The sequence below is a fragment of the Parasteatoda tepidariorum genome, chromosome 2 (genome assembly GCF_043381705.1).
Source record: "Parasteatoda tepidariorum isolate YZ-2023 chromosome 2, CAS_Ptep_4.0, whole genome shotgun sequence".
NCBI lineage: Eukaryota > Metazoa > Arthropoda > Arachnida > Araneae > Theridiidae > Parasteatoda > Parasteatoda tepidariorum.
Window position 1 is genome coordinate 104,302,186 of NC_092205.1, and position 23,758 is coordinate 104,325,943.

Genomic DNA, 23,758 nt, shown 5'->3' on the forward strand with positions numbered 1-23,758 from the left:
TGCAAGCGCTGTAATGGGCATAGAGAGAAACACACATTAAGCAACTAAAGAAGCACATTATTAGCATAATACACAAATAAAAATATAATACATAAGTACAATATGTAAACTAATATAAGTACAATTTTATCTTGTTTTACGTATGCAGTGAAACAAAACACAGTCCCTGACCAAATTATCAGACGCACTCTAACATTCTATAGAATATGTTAATCAGGGGATACTCTATACAGCTGTATTGTTTTTACGAAACCGGTTTGCACTTATTTACGTTAGTGTATCAATGGGTTAATATTGTAATAAAGTATGTTAAAAATAAATACAGATAGGAAGTATATAAAAATCTTCGGAATAAAAACCCATTACATGTATGTTTAAATATAAAAGTAATGCCTATACACTCGTGCAAAACATGTCATTATTAAAAAACTACTCTAATATAATATAATATACTGTAATATATAATAATGTGCTAATATAATACCTGATGTAATAAATATTGTATATTTATATTATGTATCGTCTAATTTAACCCATTGGATACACGAACGTAAACAAGTGCAAACCGGTTTCGTAAAAACAATAAAGCTGTATAGAGTATCAAGTATATCACCTGATAATTAAGATTTTACATAGAATTTTAATGTGCGTCTAATAGTTTGGCCAGGGACTATAATTCATTAAATAATAGGTTCAATAAAATTTTAGTGAATTATTCTAATTTTGAAGATTACGTAATTCAGGTTCTTGTAAAAAGTAGCTCAAAAACTAGCCAAGGACAAAATTATTTTTTTGTAAGAAGTTAAAGAATGCAATTTTGTAAAAAGGTTAAGATTTTTCTTAATATTTTCTTGTGTAACTTTACGTAAACTTTGTTATTCCCAAAATTTACAGATATATTGTAAAAACTAGAAGAAAAAAATTAAATGCGAGAGAATCTAATAATGAAGCAGCTGCATCGAGTTGCTTAATATCTTGTTGCCATTAATGTGAGCGCAACAAATAAACGGACCACTCTAAATATCTTTTGATGGGATCGCAATTAATACGTTGAATTCCATGGGGATCCCCGGTGACCTGCACTGAGTTTGTTCGTAGTGCCACGGGGGTCACCGGTGTCCGGCGAAGCTAAGAAACACATAATTCGAGTAAATTTCTAATGCTTTTAATTTTTTTTAATATTATTATCGTTACCAAAATGGCTTGAAGAAATGAATGCAATACATACTGAGAAAATCATTTTGGCCAGACGGGCAAGCCATGTTAAATAAGCTTGACATTCAACGTGTTAATTAGTGTAGACGATATTTTAAGTTACAAAATCATATACAACAACGTATTTTTTTCTGAATAAACATAACTTTTTTTTTGTCTGATTCGAATTTCTGACCACCAAAATATAGGGTGTAGAAGCATTCTGAGGGCCCTGATTTTTTAGTCGAGAGGTCAGTCCGAAGTTTGAAATTCTAAATGTTAATTTTATTTTTTACGTTTTTCGCCTTGTCTCGAGAACATTTTAAAAGAATCGAAAAATTTTTGCAAACAATTATAAAATTCGTTTAAGAAAAGAAAATTATAAAAAAAAAATAACTTTTAGTAAATTTATATTATTCCATTTAATAGTAGCCAAAAAAAGTTTACGTCCCTTTAAAGAATTTAATTTTACGCGGCAAAAAGCAAAATTTGTGCAAAATTGGCCGAATTGTTTTTGAAGATTCGAATTTCAAAAATACGTCTTTTTTAGAATTTGATTTCTCAGCAACTAGTCGATCCCTTTCTTTCAAAGTTTGTATTTTGTCATTTAAAAATGCATTCTTTAAAATGATATAAAAATTGTATACCTTACATTTCAAAATTTTTTCAACTATTATTAAATAAAATAATAGATATATACTAAAAGATATATTTTGCATGAAATTATCTTTAGATATATTTATGTGGAGAAAAAAAACTTTTCGATTCGTTTAAAAAGTTCTCGAGTTATGGTGAAATACGCAAAAAGTAAATTAACATTAATGGGTTCAAACTCTGTGATTGCTCTTGTGACTATATTTCCCAGATAACAAACATTAAGATTGGGCCCTAGAACGCAAAGATCCGTTTATTAGATCAAGAATTATTCAGAGTGGCCGTTTTCTATTTTGCGCACTGTGCACCAAAATGTTAAAAGGTCATAAATCGCATTTTAAGGATAGCACTATTAAGAAACCACAATTATTAAATTTGACATCTAAGCAGTGATCGCCTTTCTCAATAATTACGGTTATTAAATTAAATTAGTTTTTTTTGTGATCGCATATTTAATTATCATTATTAAATATTAAAGATTTTATTTAATATTATTTTATAGATAGATTTATATATATTTTAAATTGATTTATTATTTATATTTAGTATATAGAATTTATTAAATATTATTGTATCATTATTAAATATTATTTAATAACCGTCGTTGAACAGCCGACCCATTTTTTGGGTGTACGACTTCTAATGTTCAAATCCGTAGCCTTTTCATTTTGAACCCAACTCCAGAAGACAAGAGAACTCCTGGATCAAGTATTGGGAGACATTTTGCCTTCGTGGAAGACTTTTTGAGTGAACTAACCCGCATATGCTTCACATGGAGAGGACGACCACGAGAACCTCACACGGTTAACCTGACGGTAAAGGGACTCTAACCCTTGATCCGTCTGCAGCTGACGATATTTCACGCCGAGATTGTGGTCGGTGCAAGCCGGATGCGTATTCATATTAACCAGCCATCGCTGGGATTCGAACCCGGTTCACCTCATTCGAAGGCTCTATCCCCTGAGCCGCTGCTCTTCTAACTCTAGTAATTAAATTAAATCGCATCTTTAATGATGTTGTAATTAAATCGCCTTTTAAGATTAAATCTCTAATTAATTACAGTTCTTGAACTGCATCGTATCACCTTAACTAAAACAAAAATATTGAAACATTTTAAAATCTTTTTTTTTCTATTCAGACTGCGTTTAAATAATTATTTATTTTGGAATTTAATGGAAATAATAACCATGATAAAAGTTGCTATTATTAAGCTATAACAGTATTATTTTTGTTTTATAGAAGAAATAATTAAAATAAAGTGGGTGTTTAATGTTTATCAAAAATGAAACTAACCTATTTGTCTTTTCTTTCTTCGTTTTTCCATGGCCATAAGATCTTGTAGTCTATTTTCATCTGGGCATGTTTTATTCAATGCATCTTCTGCAATGGAAGAGTGTAGTATTAACCTCACTCCCGACAAATAACTATTTTCATAATTTTGAATGTTTTACAGTCATGAATTATGTTTTAAGATAAACATTCATAAGAGACAAACAGTAAAGTACAGAAGCATGGGATAGCCTGGTCGGTAGGGGGCTGGGCCCATGTCCGAGAGTTCCTGCGTTCGAACCCCGCCGGCCGAAGACTCCCCGTGTAGTAAAATGGTGACTGATGCAAGCTAAATCAGCAAAGTCCTCCATGTTCCCATAACAAATCAATACCTCGTGGTATACTGGATTGGAAATGGATCGTTCTCTGATTCAGGTCAAAATTACGATCTGCGGATGAAAGAATGGGTCAGCCCTATAAACGGGCGTGACGTATGGCAGAATTCTGGATCATAGATGGCGCCACTGGAAAACAAGAACAATCGCATCCCCCTGCCTCAACAGGCATACGTCAACAACGGTAAAGTACAGTATTTCTTAGTATGGCTTCGTTACATTGTGGAGGCTTATAGACCCACAAAAAATGCCCTCTTTACATAGGGTTTCTGAAAGGACCTCTAGAAAATTCCAGAAAACTATCCGAAAAATGATATTCAATCCCGGTTCAGATAAGTCTCGGAAGCGCAACAAAAATCAAATGAGTCCGTCTTCAAATGGGAGAATCTCCGAATTCCTTGCTGTTGTTCATCATAGAGTTCCCAACAATAGGGAGCATCAAATAAAATTTAAGAAATATATACACTTTTAATAATTTTGTAATTTGTTTAAAGTGAATGACTTAAGTAAATGACCGGAATAAATGATTTTAAAAAATATGTTATGGATGCAGGAATTGTGACAGATCAAAAAGTAAATTCAAGATAAGTAGTTGATTAAAAAGCATTTATATAACAGATTTAGGCAAGTTGACATTAAAAATATTTTTTAAAGATTAATTTAAATTAAGAGAGGACAACATAATTTGGATTGAAAAGCTTTTTTAAAATTTGCATAATTACTTTTAACTTTGCTCTTTTGTTTAGTCAGTGTATAAAAAATTCAAGCAATCTATTCATCAGCAAATAAAGGTTCGCAAATTCGTGTTTGTCCCGTTTAGGAAACCCTTAAACTTTGTCCCATGAAGATTTCCAAAATGGTACTCATTTAATTTAAATCTAACGGAACTTCTTATTTATTCTGTCTAATGAATATTTAAAAGGAAAACAGGTCTTTGATTTATTTTAAGTCTTTCTTACCTTCGTCCGACCCATCGATACAGTCCTTGACACCATCTTTGACCCTATGTCCATCTATGCAGTGGGGTAACCCACACCGGCAACGGTGCTGACCTCGGCTGCATTCTGAAAGTAAATAAAAACATTTTAAGCTACATAATTTGAATTTTGAAGAGTACATAACATTCAGCGTCACTGGGAAACTTCATAAGCTTTTTTTTTATTGCAAAATTCATTTACCGCGAATGGCCATAAGACCACATTTTTTAAGCAATATTATGTTAAAATGTTTATGGAATTTAAATTGATTCATAAAAAGAATTTTCTAACCAAAAATCAACTTGATTTTTAAGACCATTTTTCGAGTTGGAAAGGTGGATGAGGTTAAAGTGGTGTAAAGGCTTCTTGAATTTCTGTGATTATAAATAGCGGAATCGATACGTTCTGTGTTTATAACTAATAGACTCGATGATAAACGAAGGCACAGTTGTCAATGGCTCTCTCTCTCTCTGTCATTTACATCCCAAGACAAAATTCTGGATGGTTCCATCAAAACACTTCGATGGTTTATGTTTGGTTTCAGTGAGATTCCTGATGGTCCAACAGCATTGGATGGTCATCATCATCATCATCCAACATTTTCCATGACGCGGTTTTGATACTCCAACAAACTTTCATCGCACCATGATGGAAAATGTTACTATGATGGTTTATCCTCAAGAGAATTTACACTCTCATGGACACACAATCCTTGATGATCCGTGATAGTTCATGATGATTTCCGACTATACATTTCCCATGATGGGAGTGCTTGTTGGTTCTCAGGAATTTTCGATTTTTGGTTCTCAGGAATTTCGAAAAAACAATTTTCGATTTTTTTTCTTTCGTTGTACCGTCCTACATCAGTCCCAATTCCTACATTGGAATGATGGTTGTTCATGATCCTTCCAACATTAGATTTTGAATTTTGTTAATGAAATTAAATTGGAATTTCTTAAATGCAAATTTATTTAAGAATCCTCGTCATTTAAAATTTTGTATTCTCTTGCTTTAAAATCGAATGAATGATAAGAATAACTAACCTTCGTCTGATCCATCGTCGCAGTCTGGCCACCCATCGTGGAATCTTTCGTTCGGAATACACTGATGTATAGTTTGGCACTGAAATTCTTCCCCGATTTTACATTCTAAAATTGAGAAAACAGAAAATCAATTCATTCCCTTTTGAAATCACAACACACTATAACAACAGATTTTGTAAACAATAAAGTGATCCACATGTGTAAATAAATACAAAAAGTTTTTGTTCATTGTTTCGGTCGATGTATCCCCCCCCCCCTATCATAAACATCATTTTAAATATTTTATTCACTAAATCACGCGTTATTGAAATTTTTATTTAAAAAAAATTTAAAATAAATTACGATCAGAACCTTCAGAATGTTTCTTCAGAAACTTTTTCAAAATCCGCGAAAGCCTATCCGTTAACACTTTGAGTTTTAAGACTTACGGTAACAAACTGTTTTCCATATTTACGCGATATGATCGTGAACAAATGACGTTTTTTATTATAAACAAACTAAAATAAAAATATCTTTCACGGTTAATTGTTAAGCACATAAAACACCCGATTTTGACAGCACATTCCGCAGCTAGTTTTATTACAACACTTGGACAAACTCAAAAAATACAATAATTGTTTACTGACTGTACAGTCCCTAGCCTAATTATTAGAAGCATTATAAGATTCTATATAAAATAATAATTATCAGGTGATACTCTATACAGCTTTATTGTTTTCAAGCGACTGAAACCCGTTTGCACTTGTTTACGTTCGTGTACCCATTGGTTAAAATAGATGATATAAAATATAAATTCGACAATGGGATAAATGAGACGATACATTATATAAATATAAAATATTTATTATAACAGGTATTATGTTGTAATAATTAGATCCAATTATTAAATGCACTGTCGTTTTTTAATAATGACATGTTTTTACACTAGTTTATATGAAATACTTTTATATTTAAACATACATGTCATGGGTCTTTATTCAATAGATTTCTTATATACTTCCCATGTGTATTTATTTTTTAACGTATTGCATTACAATGCTGATCATTTGATACACGAACATAATCAAGTGTAAACCGGTTTCATCCGTGCAAAAACAATAAAGCTGTATAGTATCGCCTGATAATTAAGATTTTACATAAAATCCAATAATGCGTCCAATAATTAGATATAAATATGAATTAGAATTAAAATTTTTCTTTGTATAACTTTATTGTTTTTGTTTTAAACTTAATTTAAATGTCAGAACTTTTAAACTATTTAATAATAACAATGAAACTAAAATGTGTGCTTTTGATTTATTTATAATATTATTTTAAAAACATTCATTCTTGAGATATAGATAATAAATATTTATGATAGGTACAAAACAATACCTATAAATTATAACATCTATTAACATACCTATAAATAACATCAACCTGTTATTATTTTTTTGTATATTGAAAAAATTAATGTTGCAATCGTTTCCGCACTTTTCCTTTAATGGTTGGCCACCCGTACCGTAGATAACCACGATATAATTGAAAAGTTTATTTCATTATATTAATTTTACATAACTACTTTTTTCCGAAAAAAAACCCTTTTTGAACGGTCAGCTACCCACAAAAATTGTTTTAGTCCGAAAATTAATCTGGCGAATGACAAATAATGGATGTTTTACTTTCTAAAAAAAAACTATGTCTTTGCAAAAACGTAGTTCAAATCTAATTGTGTCTTAAATTTTACTACAAACTTCACATCATTGAATGTAGATAAAAAAAATATAAATTGCTTTTAATTAGCTCGTCATTTCTCGTAGCAGTCAAGGATGTAAAGTCATTATTTACGGATGTTAACGATACGAGCAATTGGAATTTCTTTAATGTTGTTGTAATTTTTTGTTGTAAAATGCATGAAGCAAAAGACTACAACAAGAATATATTGATAAATTGTTTTCACGTGATAAAATTCTGCAAACAATGAATTTTGTATTTTACTGTATCCGAAAAATGAGTAAAAAATTTTTTTTAAAGAAAGAACATTAATAATAATTTTCACAAATAAAGCGTTTCAACACAGTTTTAATGGGATAAAAAAGCCTTTGATAAAATTGTTCATCATTGTAGGTTAATGGAGCTAGTTTTGTTAATTTGATAAGCATTTTTTTTAATAATTTTGCAAAATCAGCAATTTAAATTTTACAATATTTCCATAGCGTTTTTAAACTAATGTTTTGAAAGCAATATTTTACAAAACACTCATCACAGTTTTGTAAATAAATTTTTTTTTTATAAAACGGTGATTTTTTTAATATATAAAATAATGACCGGTTTGTTTAAAATTTGATCTGCAAGTTTAAAAAATTTAAAAAAAAATTTGATTATAAATTTTATTAAAATGTATTCAGAACTCTTTTTGTTCCCTTACTGGTCTATAATAGTTATTGAAATTCAAAAATAGAAGAAAAATAAATAAATAAGGAGATAAATGAAAACTCTGAATTTACGTTTTTAAAGTCACTCATTTTATTCTTATCAACTGGATTGAGCAAAATAGAAAAGCATTATTAAAAATGGAAGTTTTTTAGGTAGACTGAAAATCAAACCTAAAAAATTAGATAAACTAAACAGGAGAGAGTCGCGCAGTGAAGACACGGTTCCCAGTAGAACACCGATGTCAAGCATCACTGGCTGTGGTCAGTAAGCGGGTGGGTGACTACTTTGATCAGCTTAAGTAGGGACCGAGGGTGAGCGGTATCGTCCTCCTTAAACTGTTCTACCGTAAAGTGCTCGACTTAGCGCGCAGGTCGTCGGGCAACCGAAGCGGGGATGCCATCCCCTTTGCAGAGGATCAAAATTGTGATGACACAATTTCGAAACGTATCATCATCAGGATGTTTCCCAAACCGTCGCCAATAGCCCATTGTGCAGCTTTAGTGCGACGTAAATAAAGTCCCTACCTACCTAAATAGGACAAAATAGTTTTAGGTTTATCAGACCTGATGCAGGAAAGATATCACTTTCAAACATATGGACATATTTTTGGTGATTATAGAAATTTAGTGTGAAAGGGCCTTTTCTTTTTTTTTTTCCTTTTTTTTTAGGTCTGAGAAAAATAAAATTATTTTCTCCTTTTTAGTTTGCTTGAAGCAGGATTTGTTTTTTTAAATGCAATTTTTTTTAGTTCTTCGTCTGTTAGTTTGTTTACGCAGGAAATTTGTTTTAATTTATGCCGGAATTGATTTATAAAGTAAAAAAACAAACAAATTCCAAAAAAATATGAGAACAAAACATAAAAAATGTAGTTCATAAACCGATGAAAAAAACTGTCTTTCAAAATGTTGAAAAGAATTTTTACAAATATAATATAATAAAATAGGTCTATATTTAGGTTTTTCTTCATCAACACTGGAATTTCAGTAATAATTTGGTTGGTTTTGAGATGAGTCGGATAAAGAGTCTCATGATGAGGTTGAAATTCGCGTCGGATGGAATATCCTTAGAAAACATCATTTCTTGGAGAAGTAAATAAATATTAGATATCCCACTCTTACTTGCGAATGCAAATTAAATAGAAGTTTGTCCCACGCTTCATTTTTCAGATGAAAGTGACAAAAATAAAAAGCTCTTGACTTTCTTTAGTAACACTCCTTCTTTACTACTTTCTCTCACTGCGTACATTTTCTACTATTCCTATGGGTTGAAAAATACGCAAAAATAAGTACTTTTAAGAAAGTATGAAGTTTGAATAATTTAATTTAAAATAAAAAGAGTGAACTTTTAAAGATAACTTTCGAATTTTAAATAAAAGTCAACTGCTTTTGTAAATTGTGATTTGTAATTTAAAATGTTCATCCTATTTTATTGGAAATGTAAAATTATGAAGAAAGAATGAAAAGATGATTTTTGACTTTTTTTTTGACACATCCTCAGAATAGTTTTTTTAATATTTATTTTATTTTCTCATTCTAAACTTTTATATCCGAACTGATACAAAAGCTAAAATAACAACTAATCGGTCTACCTGACATTTTTATTTCGAAATTTGTGACCACCTTATTTCGTTTAAAACTGAACAGTAAATAATGAAATGAACTGTGCTTCCTTTACGAATTTTTTCGAAAAAAAAATGCGAAAAATAAACATATTTTTTTATTTCATTACTAAATACAAGGAACTCAAATAAAAAAAAATACGCAATTTATAAGTTGAAATTATTTGAATTTTTTAATGTATCAAAAATATTTAATTTACCATTATCCCAAATTATTTCGGAAAAATGAAATAGTTAAATATTTCTCTTTGTATATGTTCACATCTTCTAAAAAAATCATCTACATTACTTTTCCTTTTTCTTTCTCTTTTTTTTCTATGTAAATTAAACAACCATCGTATTGTGCAAAACACATGTCCCACACATGGCAAGCTCCCAAACAAATAACTTGCAATCGCAGCAGATTATTATTATTTTCCGCTTTGCTTACGGCCCAATGAAAATGTTATAAAACAAAACGTATTGACGAATTCTGCTATGCCCGAGTTTATTCGGGATAATAAATATTTTCAATCTATACATATCCGAGTTAACTCGGGACAATCAGAGAAGCGGTTAAAAAATTCGCAAATAAACAAAAGGAATATTATTTTAATTCCGAAAAATTTATATTTACGATTATAAAATTCTAGGCTGATTCGGGATCTAATACCTAATGAATACAAAGTACACGCGTTTCCTAATAACTTATCGAGATATGTTTTAAGAATCTTACAATTAATAATATTAAATATATTAAATATTAAAAAAAATAAAACAGAAAAAATTATTTTGCTTTGTGTCCCATGCTGTTATGTCCATTTGTTAATCTAGCAACACTCATTTTCAAATAAAGGAGGAAAAAAAAAACAGTTATTCACGAAATATATTTCTCAACATTGACAAATTAATTTACATCTCATTAGTGTTTTCCTCCAAGTCTCGTCGTTAGAAAGAGCAATGCAATCAAGAACGTTTTTAATAAACAATAAACACTGAAATTGAGATAAAGTGGATAGATTAAAGAGATATAACATGTATCGTTCATGTATTTTTTTCACTTCAGAAACTTCTTAGAGTAAAAAAAAAAAAATATTTACTTTACATTTTTTTCAATCCATTTACGTATAATGTAGTGGAAAAATAAGGAAATATTTTAGATAAATTATTTTTTAATGTATATAATTATCACACTGTAAATAATTTCGAACCATTCTATCACTTCAATGTTCTTAAAAACCCTATTCAGAGCAAAACTCGAAAGTGCAAAATAATGAAATGTTTTCTTCAAAAGTTGTTGTTTCCCGTTCATTAAATGAATGTCAATAAATAGTTGTATTCGTTCATTAAATGAATGTAAATAAATCAAATAAACAACAACAAAAAATGATTCACGAAGAGGAAAGCAATGACGAAAGCATGCAACGACAGTACCAAAGAAGAAAAAAAAAACGCCTCATGCAAATTTATTTATTTTGATATTGACTTGCTTTAGAACAAAACGAGACTGGTGTTTGTTTTGGAAGATAATGTAAATTGTTTTTAGATATACTCCTCAATAAATGAATATAGTTTCTTAATGGTCTCTCTATTTTCAATTGCAATTATCAAGTTTTTACTTACATTATGAGTGATTCTGCTAGTCTAGACGCAGACCTCACCGCAATTTCCTGACATTATTGTTACAAATAGTATGGTTTTTGCTGAGAATTTACTAACAATGGCTATAATATTAATATCCCCAAAAAATTATTCTTCCAATTTTTTGGGATATGAATATTATTTATTTATCAAAGTGCGTTAATATTGTATTTCTTGAATACCACAGAGTATTTTTCAGTAGTTTTTTACACTAGTTTTATAGTTGATTTCTAAACGCCGTTGCATTCCTTAATTTTTGCATTTTAGAGGGGAAAAAAAACCTTTCGTGTCTGAACGGGTTTTTGTCTTATCGAGATTTCAGTCCCTGATCAAATGATAAGACGCTCTGCAAGATTCTATTTAATTATCAGGTGATACTCTACAACAATAAGTGTTCACGCGGCTATTTACACTTGTTTACCTTCGTGTATCAACTGGTTAACATTGTAATGCATCGCGTTGAAAATAATTACAAATAGGAAGTCTATAAAAAATCTTCTTTATTAAAACTCACTTCACTTCAATTTAAATATAAGAGTATTGCCTATAAATTCGTGCAAAAGATACAATTATTGAAACACTGCAGAGCATCGAATAATTTAGTCTAATTATTATGATATACTAATAAAATGATTGATATAATAAATATCTTATATTTATCTAATATATCGTCTAATGTATCCAATTGCGAAATTTATATTATATATTGTCTCATTTAACCCACTGAATGTCAACAAGTACAAACCGGTTTCAGTCTCGCAAAAACAATAAAGCTGTTAAGAGTATCACCTGATAATTAAGATTATATATAGAATCTTATAGTGCGTCTAATAATTTTGCGAGGTTAATTTGCGTAGTTAATTTAATATGTATATAAACATTCTCCACACACATCGAAAAAGACTCTCAAGCATTTGTTGTGGCGGTATTTTTCCAAAGTCATAAAAACGTGAAAGATAAATAGAAAAGAATCTTTTTTATTGAGTGAAATAAAAGGCTCGCTGAGTTTTCCCTTGACCCAAATTGACGGAAATACCTCCGCTCTTTAAATCAAATCAGAGTAAGTAAGCATGCAAACAGTTGGCGCAACAAAATCTTGCACTGAACGGTTGAAGGAGTTTTCTGAATTTAAATCATGTGACTTATGAGAAGGAGAATCTTCTTCTGAAAAATGGAATATATAGAGCAGTATTTTGTTGTTGTTTTTTTTTTTGATAAAAAAAAACAATAAAAGCTTTACTGCCGTTTTCTGGTACCGAAAAATGAATTATACGCAAATAAAATTGATAATTTTATATTTTAACATCTGCTGTCCTAAAAAAAATGTCACGGTTTCGATAAATAAATCTGAATGTTATTTAGCTATTTGTAAATGACTGGAAAAAAAACTTTCAAATAAATAGCGCAGTAATAAGCATAAGTAATTGTGAATTCAAATAAACTAAATCGATTTGTTTTATTCGTCGATTATTTATTTTTAGGGATTAAGAGCTGACATATAAAATAACTCAAATATTATATACCTATTTTTTGCTTAACTTTAATTAAAATTTCATCGCCGTACCCGGTTTTTTTCCCCAGAAAAAACAAAGCGTAAAGATGCTTTTTTCTCATGGATGGGTTTTGTGTTTACAGATTATTTGAATGCCCGAAGCATTTTTTTTTTATCAAAGACAAAGGTTTGATTTTGAAAGAAGTTTTTTTAAAAGTTTCTTTTTTAATACTTTTATAGCCTGTTAAGTTTCTGTGACTAGTAAATTTAATTAAAATTCAAGATTTTCTACTAGTTGTAAGTAACTAACCGTAGAAAATCTTGATGATTTAAGAAAGTAATGTTTAAAAAAGTGAAATGTGGCCGTGATCACTGCAAAAAAGTTTCAAAATATGAAAAAATAAATAAAAAAAGGTTAATAATATAATTATTGGGAATTATTTGGGATTTTTTTTTCTTCTTTTTTTTTACATGAAGTTCAAGTCATGAAAACTTATCTTAATTATCTCGAAAGCAATATATAATTCCATATCCCCCCTCAACAAGTGATTTACAGGTTGATTTTCTGGGTAGGTAAGGAAACTTTCAGTGATAAGTTGCGTCAGTTCTATCAAATGGTCCCCCAAAGGAAATATTTATACAGTTTTATGATTGTGATATCATTCTGGTGCAATGTACCACATAAAACTTTTTATCACTGCTGAATGCTACTGAAGTACACTGTTAGAAATTTCTCGGTTAAAATGGTTAAATAACAATTTATTTAATTGTTATTTTACCATATTGAAACAAAACAGTCAAACTAACATAAATAAGATGGTATTCAACTGTGAGAAAAATCGTTTATTAATTGATTTCACCTAATACGGTTAAACGACCAGAATTTTTTCGCCCGACCAAATGAGTCTACTTAGTTCCTTGCAGTTGGGTACATATTATAGCCGTGATGGCTGTCAATCTGATGACCGACCAAACCGGGTTCGAGTCACATTGTCGATACTCCTATATTTCCCCCATTCCTTTCAACAATGAAGAGTTTTCAGTGTCCCCAACTGGTGACTCTAGTCTATTAAAGTGCAATACTCTCATTTATGGATGGATGGCAGCACTATGAAGCTACTAAACTATCTCCAAGTCCAGTTAAATGTCCTTTTCCTGGTTTTGAAAGTATGCTAGTTGTAAATGGTTCAAAAACTGTATACTTTTATAGTTATGCTTTTTTAACCATACTATTTGTGAACTGTTTCAAAACCGTAAAGATTAAAAATGTTCTTTGCTGCAAATTTTACTGTTAATTGGATGGGCAGACTGCTGCCAGTTATTTTACCATAATTTTAGAATGAAAATTCCAACAATGTACTCTTTTAACTAGAAAGTTAATAACGTGCAAAGCGTGTTCCGTCATCAATAAACCATAAATTGTTTTAAATCGTCTGCCGATATAATAACTGCAACTCTAGCGGGTTGCTAGGCAACCAAACGACTTTTTCTTATTATTAATGCTTTGTTTATCGTTCGTCTGTGGAAATAAAAGAATGTAAAAGCTAACAAAGCGTTCATACTCATTTTACATAAATCTAGTGGAAATGTTATTTCAGACGAAGAACATATCGGATAGAACTCATTGGGCAGTCTTTGAATGAGCATGATGAAGTCAAGATGACGTCATTTGTGTTTTCTTTCATCAGCCAATAAATAATCTTTGTATGCGTTTATTAAAAGTATCCATCCATAAAATAGAACGTTGTAATACATTATGTTTATATAGTACAGATACGTTGATATTCATTCCCTGAATATCTAATATTTCATTTAACTTAGTGTAATGTATAGATTACTTTAGTAAATTTGAAATTAAACTAATTTTCGGCAATTAATTGGACCACTCTAGTTTATTTGCTCATAAGCTAGATAATTTGTAGAATAACTGGTTTCTACACTTTAAAAATAAGATATACAGTTCCAAATTATCAGACGCACTATAAGATTCTATGTAAAATCTTCATTATCAGTTGATAGATTATACGGCTTTATTTTTCTTTTATGAGACTGAAACCAGCCTGTACTTGTTTACGTTTAGTTGGTTAACATTATAATGCAAAACGTTAAAAATAAATTAAAATAGGAAGTGCATAAAAAATCTTCTGCATAAAAACCCATTAGATGTATGTTTAAATATAACAGTACTGCCTATAAACGCGAGCAAAACATACAATTATTAAAACACTACAGTGCGTCTCATCATTGGATCTCATTATTATAATATACTTGATATAATAAATATTCCGTATTTATATAATATATCGCCTAATTTATATTATCCATCGTCCAATTCAACCCATTGATACTGGTTCCAGTCTCTTAAAGACAATAAAGCCGTATAGTACCCGTGTATAATTAAGATTTTACATAGAATCTTATAGAGCGTCTAATAATTTGGCCAGGGACTGTATGTAATCACAGATATTAATCATTTAAAAAACATTAAGAGATGTTACTTTTAACTAATTCCTTAACGAGCGAATTAAAATAAATATCTAATTAGATTTGACCATAGAAAATTCGAATAAGAAAAAAAGACATTACCAAAGAGCACTCAAAAAGAAAATATTAATGTAAAAAAATCGTAACCTACACTCTATCAATGTAACGCCATTTTTAGTATTTATATTTAGATTTAAATCTCTTCATTCTCTTCAAAAATAGGAAATAACAGAAATACCAGTTCTCCCTCCCATCAGTATTCTGCTCGAAGCAAATTATTTTGTGTGACCAGAACTTGCGGGGCCGAATCTAGGCCAAGGAGTTCTACCTCCAGCCTTAAGGCATGCAGATAACATTCGGGACAATTCGTGAAGTGACCATTTCTTTTATAGAGAGATTCCACTGTTCTCTCTCTTTTTATCGTTTGCGTTACTTGGTTTGTTTATTATTTTTTTTAAACACAACTCTCGAGTCATGCTTACCGGCATTAAATCTTAAGGAATAGTTCTAACGAGAAGAGAATTCGCGCTTCGTTAAAACTTCAACTGAAGTGTGTGTGCTTTTAATTCATGTACAAGGACGGGAAATAAGATATTTGTTTCCTTTTTCTTTTTTGTTTAGCAAATCGGTTGAGCCATTTTTAAAGTTTATTTCGTGGAACAAAAATCATCACTTTTTCGAAAAGTTAAAGAATATATCGATACATATAATATTGTGTCGTTATTAATAATAATTCTAAAAATGCAACTTAAAATAATTTTGCTTCTTAAGAAATAGATATAAAACTACAGATATATTCCTTTTATATATTTAAAAAAAGAAACAGGTGGCGCCTCAGTATCCCTCAGCAATTCCCGGAATTGCAAGTGCAGTTTATTTTAGATAGTTTCTGCCTTGTTTAAAACTTTATATTTGACAATTCATTTTCTAAACCTTCATTTTAATTCAGTTAGAGGCTCCACTTCTTTCTCGAACATCAACCATCGGAATATATTTTTTTCGGATCGAATACCGATCGATCTAGGGTAGAATACCGATAAAGCATTGGAGTAAGAAATAAAGATACATTGAAATTCTTTTACAAAAAAATTTATTTACTTAAGAATTTATTTGCTTTTAGAAAAGTCAACAATTTAAAACGCATTGTTCGTCTTCAGATATACATAACTGCAAAATATTATAATTCTACTACTTATTATTTTCTCTAAAATGAATGGCGCGATGCAGGAAGAAAATCTTCAATTTGAATATAAAATGAAGATGAAGTTTTTTTCTTTAAATTACGTTAAAAGTCTTATGTTTCGAATCTTCGAAACAGATTTTTTTTTGTAAGATGGCTTCGTCCACTCATTTCATCTGTCTTAAAATTAAAATAACGTAGAAATATTTAAAAGTTCAAAATAAAATAATGATGCCATTAAGTAGAAGTTAATATAGTTTAAAATTAAAAGTTCTCACATAAAAAGCGTTTTTTCATTTACGTTTTCTCTTACAGTCCCTGAACAAATTATGAGACGCACTGTAAAGATTCTATGTAAAATCTTAATGATCAGGTGATACTCTATACAGCTTTATTGTTTTTATGTGACTGAAACTGCCTTGCACTTGTTTACATTCGTATATCAATTAGTTAAATTAGACGATAGAAAATATAAATTCAACGATGGGATAAATTCGACTCTTTATTATATAAATATAGAATATTTATTGTATGAGGTATTATATTGGCACATTATAATAATTACACTAAATTATGAGACTCACTGTTAGTGTTTTAATAATGACATGTTTAGTAATTTAGTGTTTTAGTAATGACAGGAGATTTTTTATAGACTTCCTATTTGTATTTATTTTTAACGTATTGCATTACAATGTTAACCCATTGATACACTAACGTAAACAAGTGCAAACAGTCACATAAAAACTATACAGCTGTATAGAGTATCAGCTGATCATTAAGATTTTACATAGAATCTTATAGAGTGCGTCTAATAATTTGACCAGGGATTGAATGCTCCATAGTTAATTAAAAATCCATTTCTGGCCAAACCTAATGAAATCACTGAAAACAAAATAATAAACTCTTTTTTTTTAAATTTTATGTACATAAAATATATTCTTCTCTGTACATGCTGAAAAAAGGTTCTGGACTTCACGCACACAAATAGTTAAAAATGTTTAAATTTGACAGTCTAAAGATGAAACCTAACAGACATGAATATTTGTCACAATTCAATAAAAGTAACATAAAATTCGCTAAAAAACGCGCTTATTTCATGTAACAATCCAATATATTTTAATTTCAAAAACTCTATTTTTAATACCCGGTTCTATTCAAATACCGGTTAGTCTTCCCTTTCATTAGTTATTCGTGAAATAAAACAACGCCTTAACCACCACCACACCCTTTACCACAAACACCTACGTAAAGGGTTTAAATAAACACCCACCAGTGTTTCAAGAGTCACAACTCAACTCCTCTATTCAAAAGGAGAAAAACAAGGTTGCGTTTTTATGGAAGCAATAGTATCTACCGAAGTCATCTCTTTGGTATGTCTCTTCCATAAGCTTCCATTCAATAGAATATTTCCTCTCAGGTTGCATTCATTGAAGAAAGGTTAAAGAAGGTTGGAAAATAATAGCCATCTTAAACAATAAAGACCGATTTGCAGAGATGATATTGAACTTAAGAACTCACTGTTTTAGCATCGACGTGTAACACTTGAATGGAACACCTCTGACATTTCATTCACTTATCTAACAGCAATAATGAATGAATATTCATTCAGGGCATAACTATAGGAGTGAATTATTTGTTGCGAAAGATTATTTGGAAATTCAGTAAGTGTACAGTCTCTGGCCAAATTATTAGACACACTGTAAAGATTCTATGTAAAATCTTAATGATCAGGTGATACTCAATACAGCTTTATTGCTTTTACGTGGTTTGTACTTGTTTACGTTCGTGTATCCATGGGTTAAATTAGACGATAGATAATATAAATTAGACGATAGGATAATTTAGACGATATATTACATAAATATAAAATATCTATTAAATCAAGCATTATGTAAGCATATTATAATAATTAAATCAATATTATTAGACTCACTACTAAAAAAACTGGAATGGAACCTACTATTTTATTTTGTACTTTAAAAGTTTTCTTTTTTCGATGTAGTTAATCATCATCAGCATTTATTAAATATTTCTTATTCATAAAACAGCCTATTTTCCAATTCGAATCAATTCTGTAACCTACTTTGCAATCATTAACATGGAAGTATAAAATTTCCTAGTGTAACATAGAACTCTCCTTTGGCACTATTCATTTAAAAGCCTTATCATCATCACTGATGTATTCATTTACTTTATTAGCACAAGAAATACTAAAATCATTCATCCAGATTTTCTATATTATTTAAGTATTAAATTTCTTTTAAACGCTCTTCATCGCTTCTAAAGCAATTCTAAAACTATTCATGTATTTATTAACTTTTTAAATAAAAACAAATAAAGTTTCGTTTCAAACTTAGAGTGTTAAGATAAATGTTTCAATTAAAAATGATGAATGACAAGGTCTTCGAAATATTGAGGACATCAAAATAAAACTATTTTAACCTGTCTGAGGAAAAGTCACGATGACCTTAAGACGCGTAATTTTTTTTTTTTTNTTTTTTTTTTTTTTTGCTCCTCCTCGATGACTTTTAATTGAATTTATTCAAAATAGATCAGCCTATGATCAAAAATGTGACAAAGTAGACATTAGAAAGCTAAACATGTTAAATGAAGTGTTTTAATTTAAAATTAGATATTAACTTTTATTTGAAGACTTTTTTTTTATTTAAGCTTTTATTTCGATATTTATATATTCTCTAAACATTGTGTGTGTTGTTTTGGGCATTCTCATTTTCAGTTACATTTTGTTTTCCTGCTTAAAAACGATGTATCTCAGAAACTTAAGATGACAAAGTGTTTTTTTTTTGTCATACTACTATAGTGTGTCTAACAGTACAAAAATACAATTCAAATGCACCAATATATAAGACAGTTCACTCGATTCTATGATGGGGTACCTTTTCACAGATGAAAATAGACATAGTTTATATCTATCCTCCCCACATTGGTGACCCGGACGTGATGGGAACACGCTTACCTTGACAGGAACTCCCACTTCGATTTGAACACGCCTACTTCCATGGATGGTCCGCATTGAACAGTTGACTCGCTACGTGTGACTGCGATATTATCCTCCTCCTCACGCTGTTGCTACTCAGTCTCGATCACACGCAACGTCGACCTGCATAAGCTCGACTGCTCATGGCAACACCATAGCCATCACGACCCTGAACTTAATGCAGCTCTAACGATCAGCAAAAGTACGGTGATCTTAATACTGCTCTCACGGCCTTTTACAAAAACATCGATGAATCAACTAGTGGTATCCGTTCACCGAATTCGATCACAGATAAAATTCTAGTTTGGGAGTACTGTATTTTCATTCGTGAGTTTTTATCTTTTAAATTTACTTCTCATTTATGACGTCACACATTCCAAATTCTTAACTTTAAATAATTTATTTAAGTAGAGTTAAGATTATTTTTCCTATACGACTCATCAAAATCAAACAAGAATATTTACCGAAATTAAAATCATTCACTGCATTTATTTCGTTATTACTCTTGCCGAGGTAGCCTATTTTAATTTATTTTAGCTACTTTTTTGTTTGTTAACCATTCAGTATGCTTCAAAGATATTTAATAGAAAGCAATTGTGTACGGCAGTGACGTGTTTGATGATTTGGCAACTCATTTGCATCAATGAATAAGAAAAATCAATGAATAGTTTGTGTAAGAGTAAACTAAATAAATTATTTTCACTCAATCACCTAGTTTTGTCCGAAATGTCAATCCCATTCATTATAAAACGAACGGTCTCGTCTTTCGAATTGTGATCGTGAAAGAAAAGGGTATCTTCTTGCTTATCAGAGTGTAGAAAATGACTAATTTTGTCCATTCCTTATTTACAACTATTATTTTTTTTCCTTCCCCCCATTGAAATCGGATAATGAGATTTTTCGAACTCACTCTTTTGTGTGTCTTAAGAGATGTGACATACTTTGTAAAATTTATTGGGCAGAAGACAGCGTTTTATATTTAATCGGACAATACAATAAAAAAAAAGGAGGCGATCATTTCGACTTTCTATTTACAAAATCCTAAAAAAAAAAAAAAACATTGAACACGATATCCGTAAGTAGATTAATATTATAACTTAAAAGAAAAGAAAAATAGAATGTGGGATGTCCTCATTTCGAAGCCTCTTTGTAAAATATCTTTTTATTTTTAATTTTTTTAGTTTACCATTGAGTTATTTTAGTTAATGTTTATAAAAACGTTTTAGTCTATCTGAGTTTCTTTTCGTTTTTCTTAATTTTTCAAATATTTTTCGATTGTGTGTTTTGAGTTCATAAAATGTATAGTTTTTTTCTCGCAATCCACTGTGGGCCAGAAGACCATGATCTTTGGCCAAGAGTCAAAAATTAAATTTTTAACTAAAATATGTGTAGGCAGTTTTGATATAGACCTAATTAAGTATTCATAATCGTTCCAAACATTATTACTACATATTAGATGTTATAATTTACTTTTTGGACCGACGAGAGTACAATAAAATGAAAAATATGTTAAATATTTTTTTAAATGTAACTTTTAAATTTTTATTTCAGAAATATATATAGGAATTTCACCTTACTGTTACATTTTTATCAGAGTAATTAGTCTGAAATTATAGTACAATTTTTCAATTTGTTGGATTAGTTAATACTCTTGACAAACTTATAGTTTATATCTTATCATTTGACATTTTACAATGTTTGAATGACTTTCGAAACTTTGTTCCAAAAAGTTACACGAGGTAATTAGCTAAACTTTTTTTTGTTGTCTTCTTTGTTGTTTCTTCTTTCGAAAAAACCTGCCCCATTTTGCCCGTATTGCAAAGGTGAACTAAATATACCGAAGAACAAAAATTATGTTTTTTTTTCATGTTTTCGCGTTATTTTGTAATATTACTTCGGAAATAATTTTTTTTTTCATTTTTAATATAAAATTACGAAAATTGTTATATTTTGATGGCTATATTTAATTATTTAAACATACTATATTTTTATTTTTGCTCGTCATATTTCTGTCGCCATTTTGCTTTTTTGGGTATTTTTAGTGTATTTCAAAATTTTAACTATGAATTCAATTTACCTGCACATAAAAACCCCTAAAAAAAACCTCAAATTTTGAAACAAATTTTATCGAAATACTAATTTTGACCACGAAACCTTGGATGCTGGCCCACTGTGCAATCATGAAAATTTGCTTCATTGTACTGCAAATATTCATTAGTGCTTTAAAACATTCTATTGGTAACAATAGTTACAAAACTGAATCAAATTCTATTTTCAAGCCATGGTGATTTTTAAACGCGCATTTTCAGTTTTGTTTATTTAATCATAAAAGCATTTTATTGCCTCGGGGACGCATTTTGAATTGTGTCTTCAAACGCATAAGAAAGTTTTCTTAGATGCACATTTTAAGCAGTATCGATTTGCAATCACGCATTTGAAGACGAGCATTTTCTATAATTTGTAATCTATTTTCTATATTATTATTTGTATTCCATAATTAAAGTAATTTTCAAAAGAAGAAATTCACCCATTATTTAAAGCTCAAAAGGCAGTAGCCAAATATTTTTTTAAAAATATTTTTTTCACATTCAAACTTTTGTTTAGACTTATCAGAAGAAAAAAATTAGAATGCAAATAAAAATTTAATTATTTTTCTCTTTATAGTATTCGAAACTTAACTGCATGAATCATTTCTAAAATTATATGTCCTGCATTTTATAACAGAGTTTTTATGAATATTTCTTTCTCTACCTTATGGTAAAAATTAACGTCATTTTTTTTTATTGTAACAGAGTATTGTTTTCTTAAAGACACCAAACGAAAAAAGGATGTGTTAGCCTCGTAAAAGTACAAGAACTATCATCACCTAAACTATCATAAGCCCCCATCAAATAATAATATTACTAAGAAAAACACACAATAATTTTGAGCTCTGATGTTTTTTAAAAGACAAATGTGTCTTTGATGACTGCCATAAAACGGTTATCATAGTAATTTGCACGAAAAAAAACGTGTTAAAAAATGGGTGAGCAAAATCTAGAGTTGATACGCACCACTAATCACTCTAAAAATAAACTTCAGACAGATTGGATCGAATGACCAGATTTGAATATAGTAACTGCTTTGGATTTTCTTCATAGATTGAAGGGTTCAATTTCTTTGAAAAATAAATAGATTGCGGATGTCAGTAAAATTGCAATGTAAACCCAAACAATTGTAAATTAAAAACAAAATTAAGTTATTTGAAATGTGATTTTGTATTTCGACGTATATCTTGTTCACACTTAATAAATGCAAAACTAAGGACGTTGCGTTAACTTTATATCCCACAAAGTTGTGTTTCAGTCATTTAAGAACCACAAACATTTTACGATTAAAACATTATGTTCAATCAGATTAGGATAATTAAGTTAAGGAGGCCAAAGACGCATTATAAGATCCTACGTAAAATTATAATTAACAGGTTTTTGCAAGACTTCAAACCGGTTTGCAGTTGTTTACATCAGTGTATCAATGGGTTAAATTAGACGATATATAATATAAATTGTTTACTCTCCTGTATCAATTGATTTACAATGTAATTCAATACGTTAAAAATATATACAAATAAGAAGTATATTAAAAATCTTTCGAATAAAAATCAATTACATATATGTTTAAAAATAAAAGTAATGCTTACAAACTCATGTAAAACGTGTCATTATTAAAAAACAACTACTGTAGGGGAGAATGGTGTCAATTGTAACATTTTTTACTTAACTATTTTTAACTAACAAAAAATCCAATATATTATTAGTATTAATTGAAAGACGAGTAAAGTAAACTATCATCTACTAGAAAAAAAAACTTATTTTATATGTTATTATATTAGTTATTAACAATTTTTGACAGTCGTGCACTTTTTACAATTGTCCCCACTTGCAGGGTCAATTGTAACAGTTCATAAATTCAACTAAAACATAGTTAATTATACATATTATCATAGTTGTGATATATTTTTTTATTGATCAAAATAGTAGTGATATTTTAGGAGTAAAAATAATAATGAGCAGAGACCTAAAGGGTTAAACTTTTAACTTTAAGGGGTTAAAAATTTTAATTTATGCTGTGAAAGGTGACAAATAAAATAATGCACATGCAACATAATATAAATGATATAGGAAACTATTGGTGGTTCTTAAAGAGTTAAGTAATGGTTTGTAAACATAAGATTATTTATTTTCAGCTGTTACAATCGTCCCTTTACTTATTGTTACAATTGTCCCCAAGACGCCATTTCAGCTTCATTTGTTAAAAACAATGCTAGTTAATTAGCAAAACTAATCTTTTTTTTATTGAAATGTTAATTAAGGTGTCCACTTACATATTCGGTTACTAATTTTTATTTGTTTAAACAAAATTACTTTGTTACAATATAAT

At 29.5% G+C, this 23,758-nt stretch overlaps 1 protein-coding gene across 1 annotated transcript in view; it reads right to left on the reverse strand.

Annotated features, from left to right (window-relative positions):
* LOC107438912 (mucin-3B) overlaps nucleotides 1-23,758 on the reverse strand; it is a 104,768-nt gene that overhangs the window by 34,651 nt on the left and 46,359 nt on the right. Inside the window, exons 3-5 of the mRNA XM_043052865.2 lie at nucleotides 5,533-5,637; nucleotides 4,472-4,576; nucleotides 3,142-3,228 (exon numbers count right to left, since the gene is read on the reverse strand). Of these exons, the coding sequence (XP_042908799.2) occupies nucleotides 3,142-3,228; nucleotides 4,472-4,576; nucleotides 5,533-5,637 (297 nt within the window). The remainder of the gene's footprint in view (nucleotides 1-3,141; nucleotides 3,229-4,471; nucleotides 4,577-5,532; nucleotides 5,638-23,758) is intronic.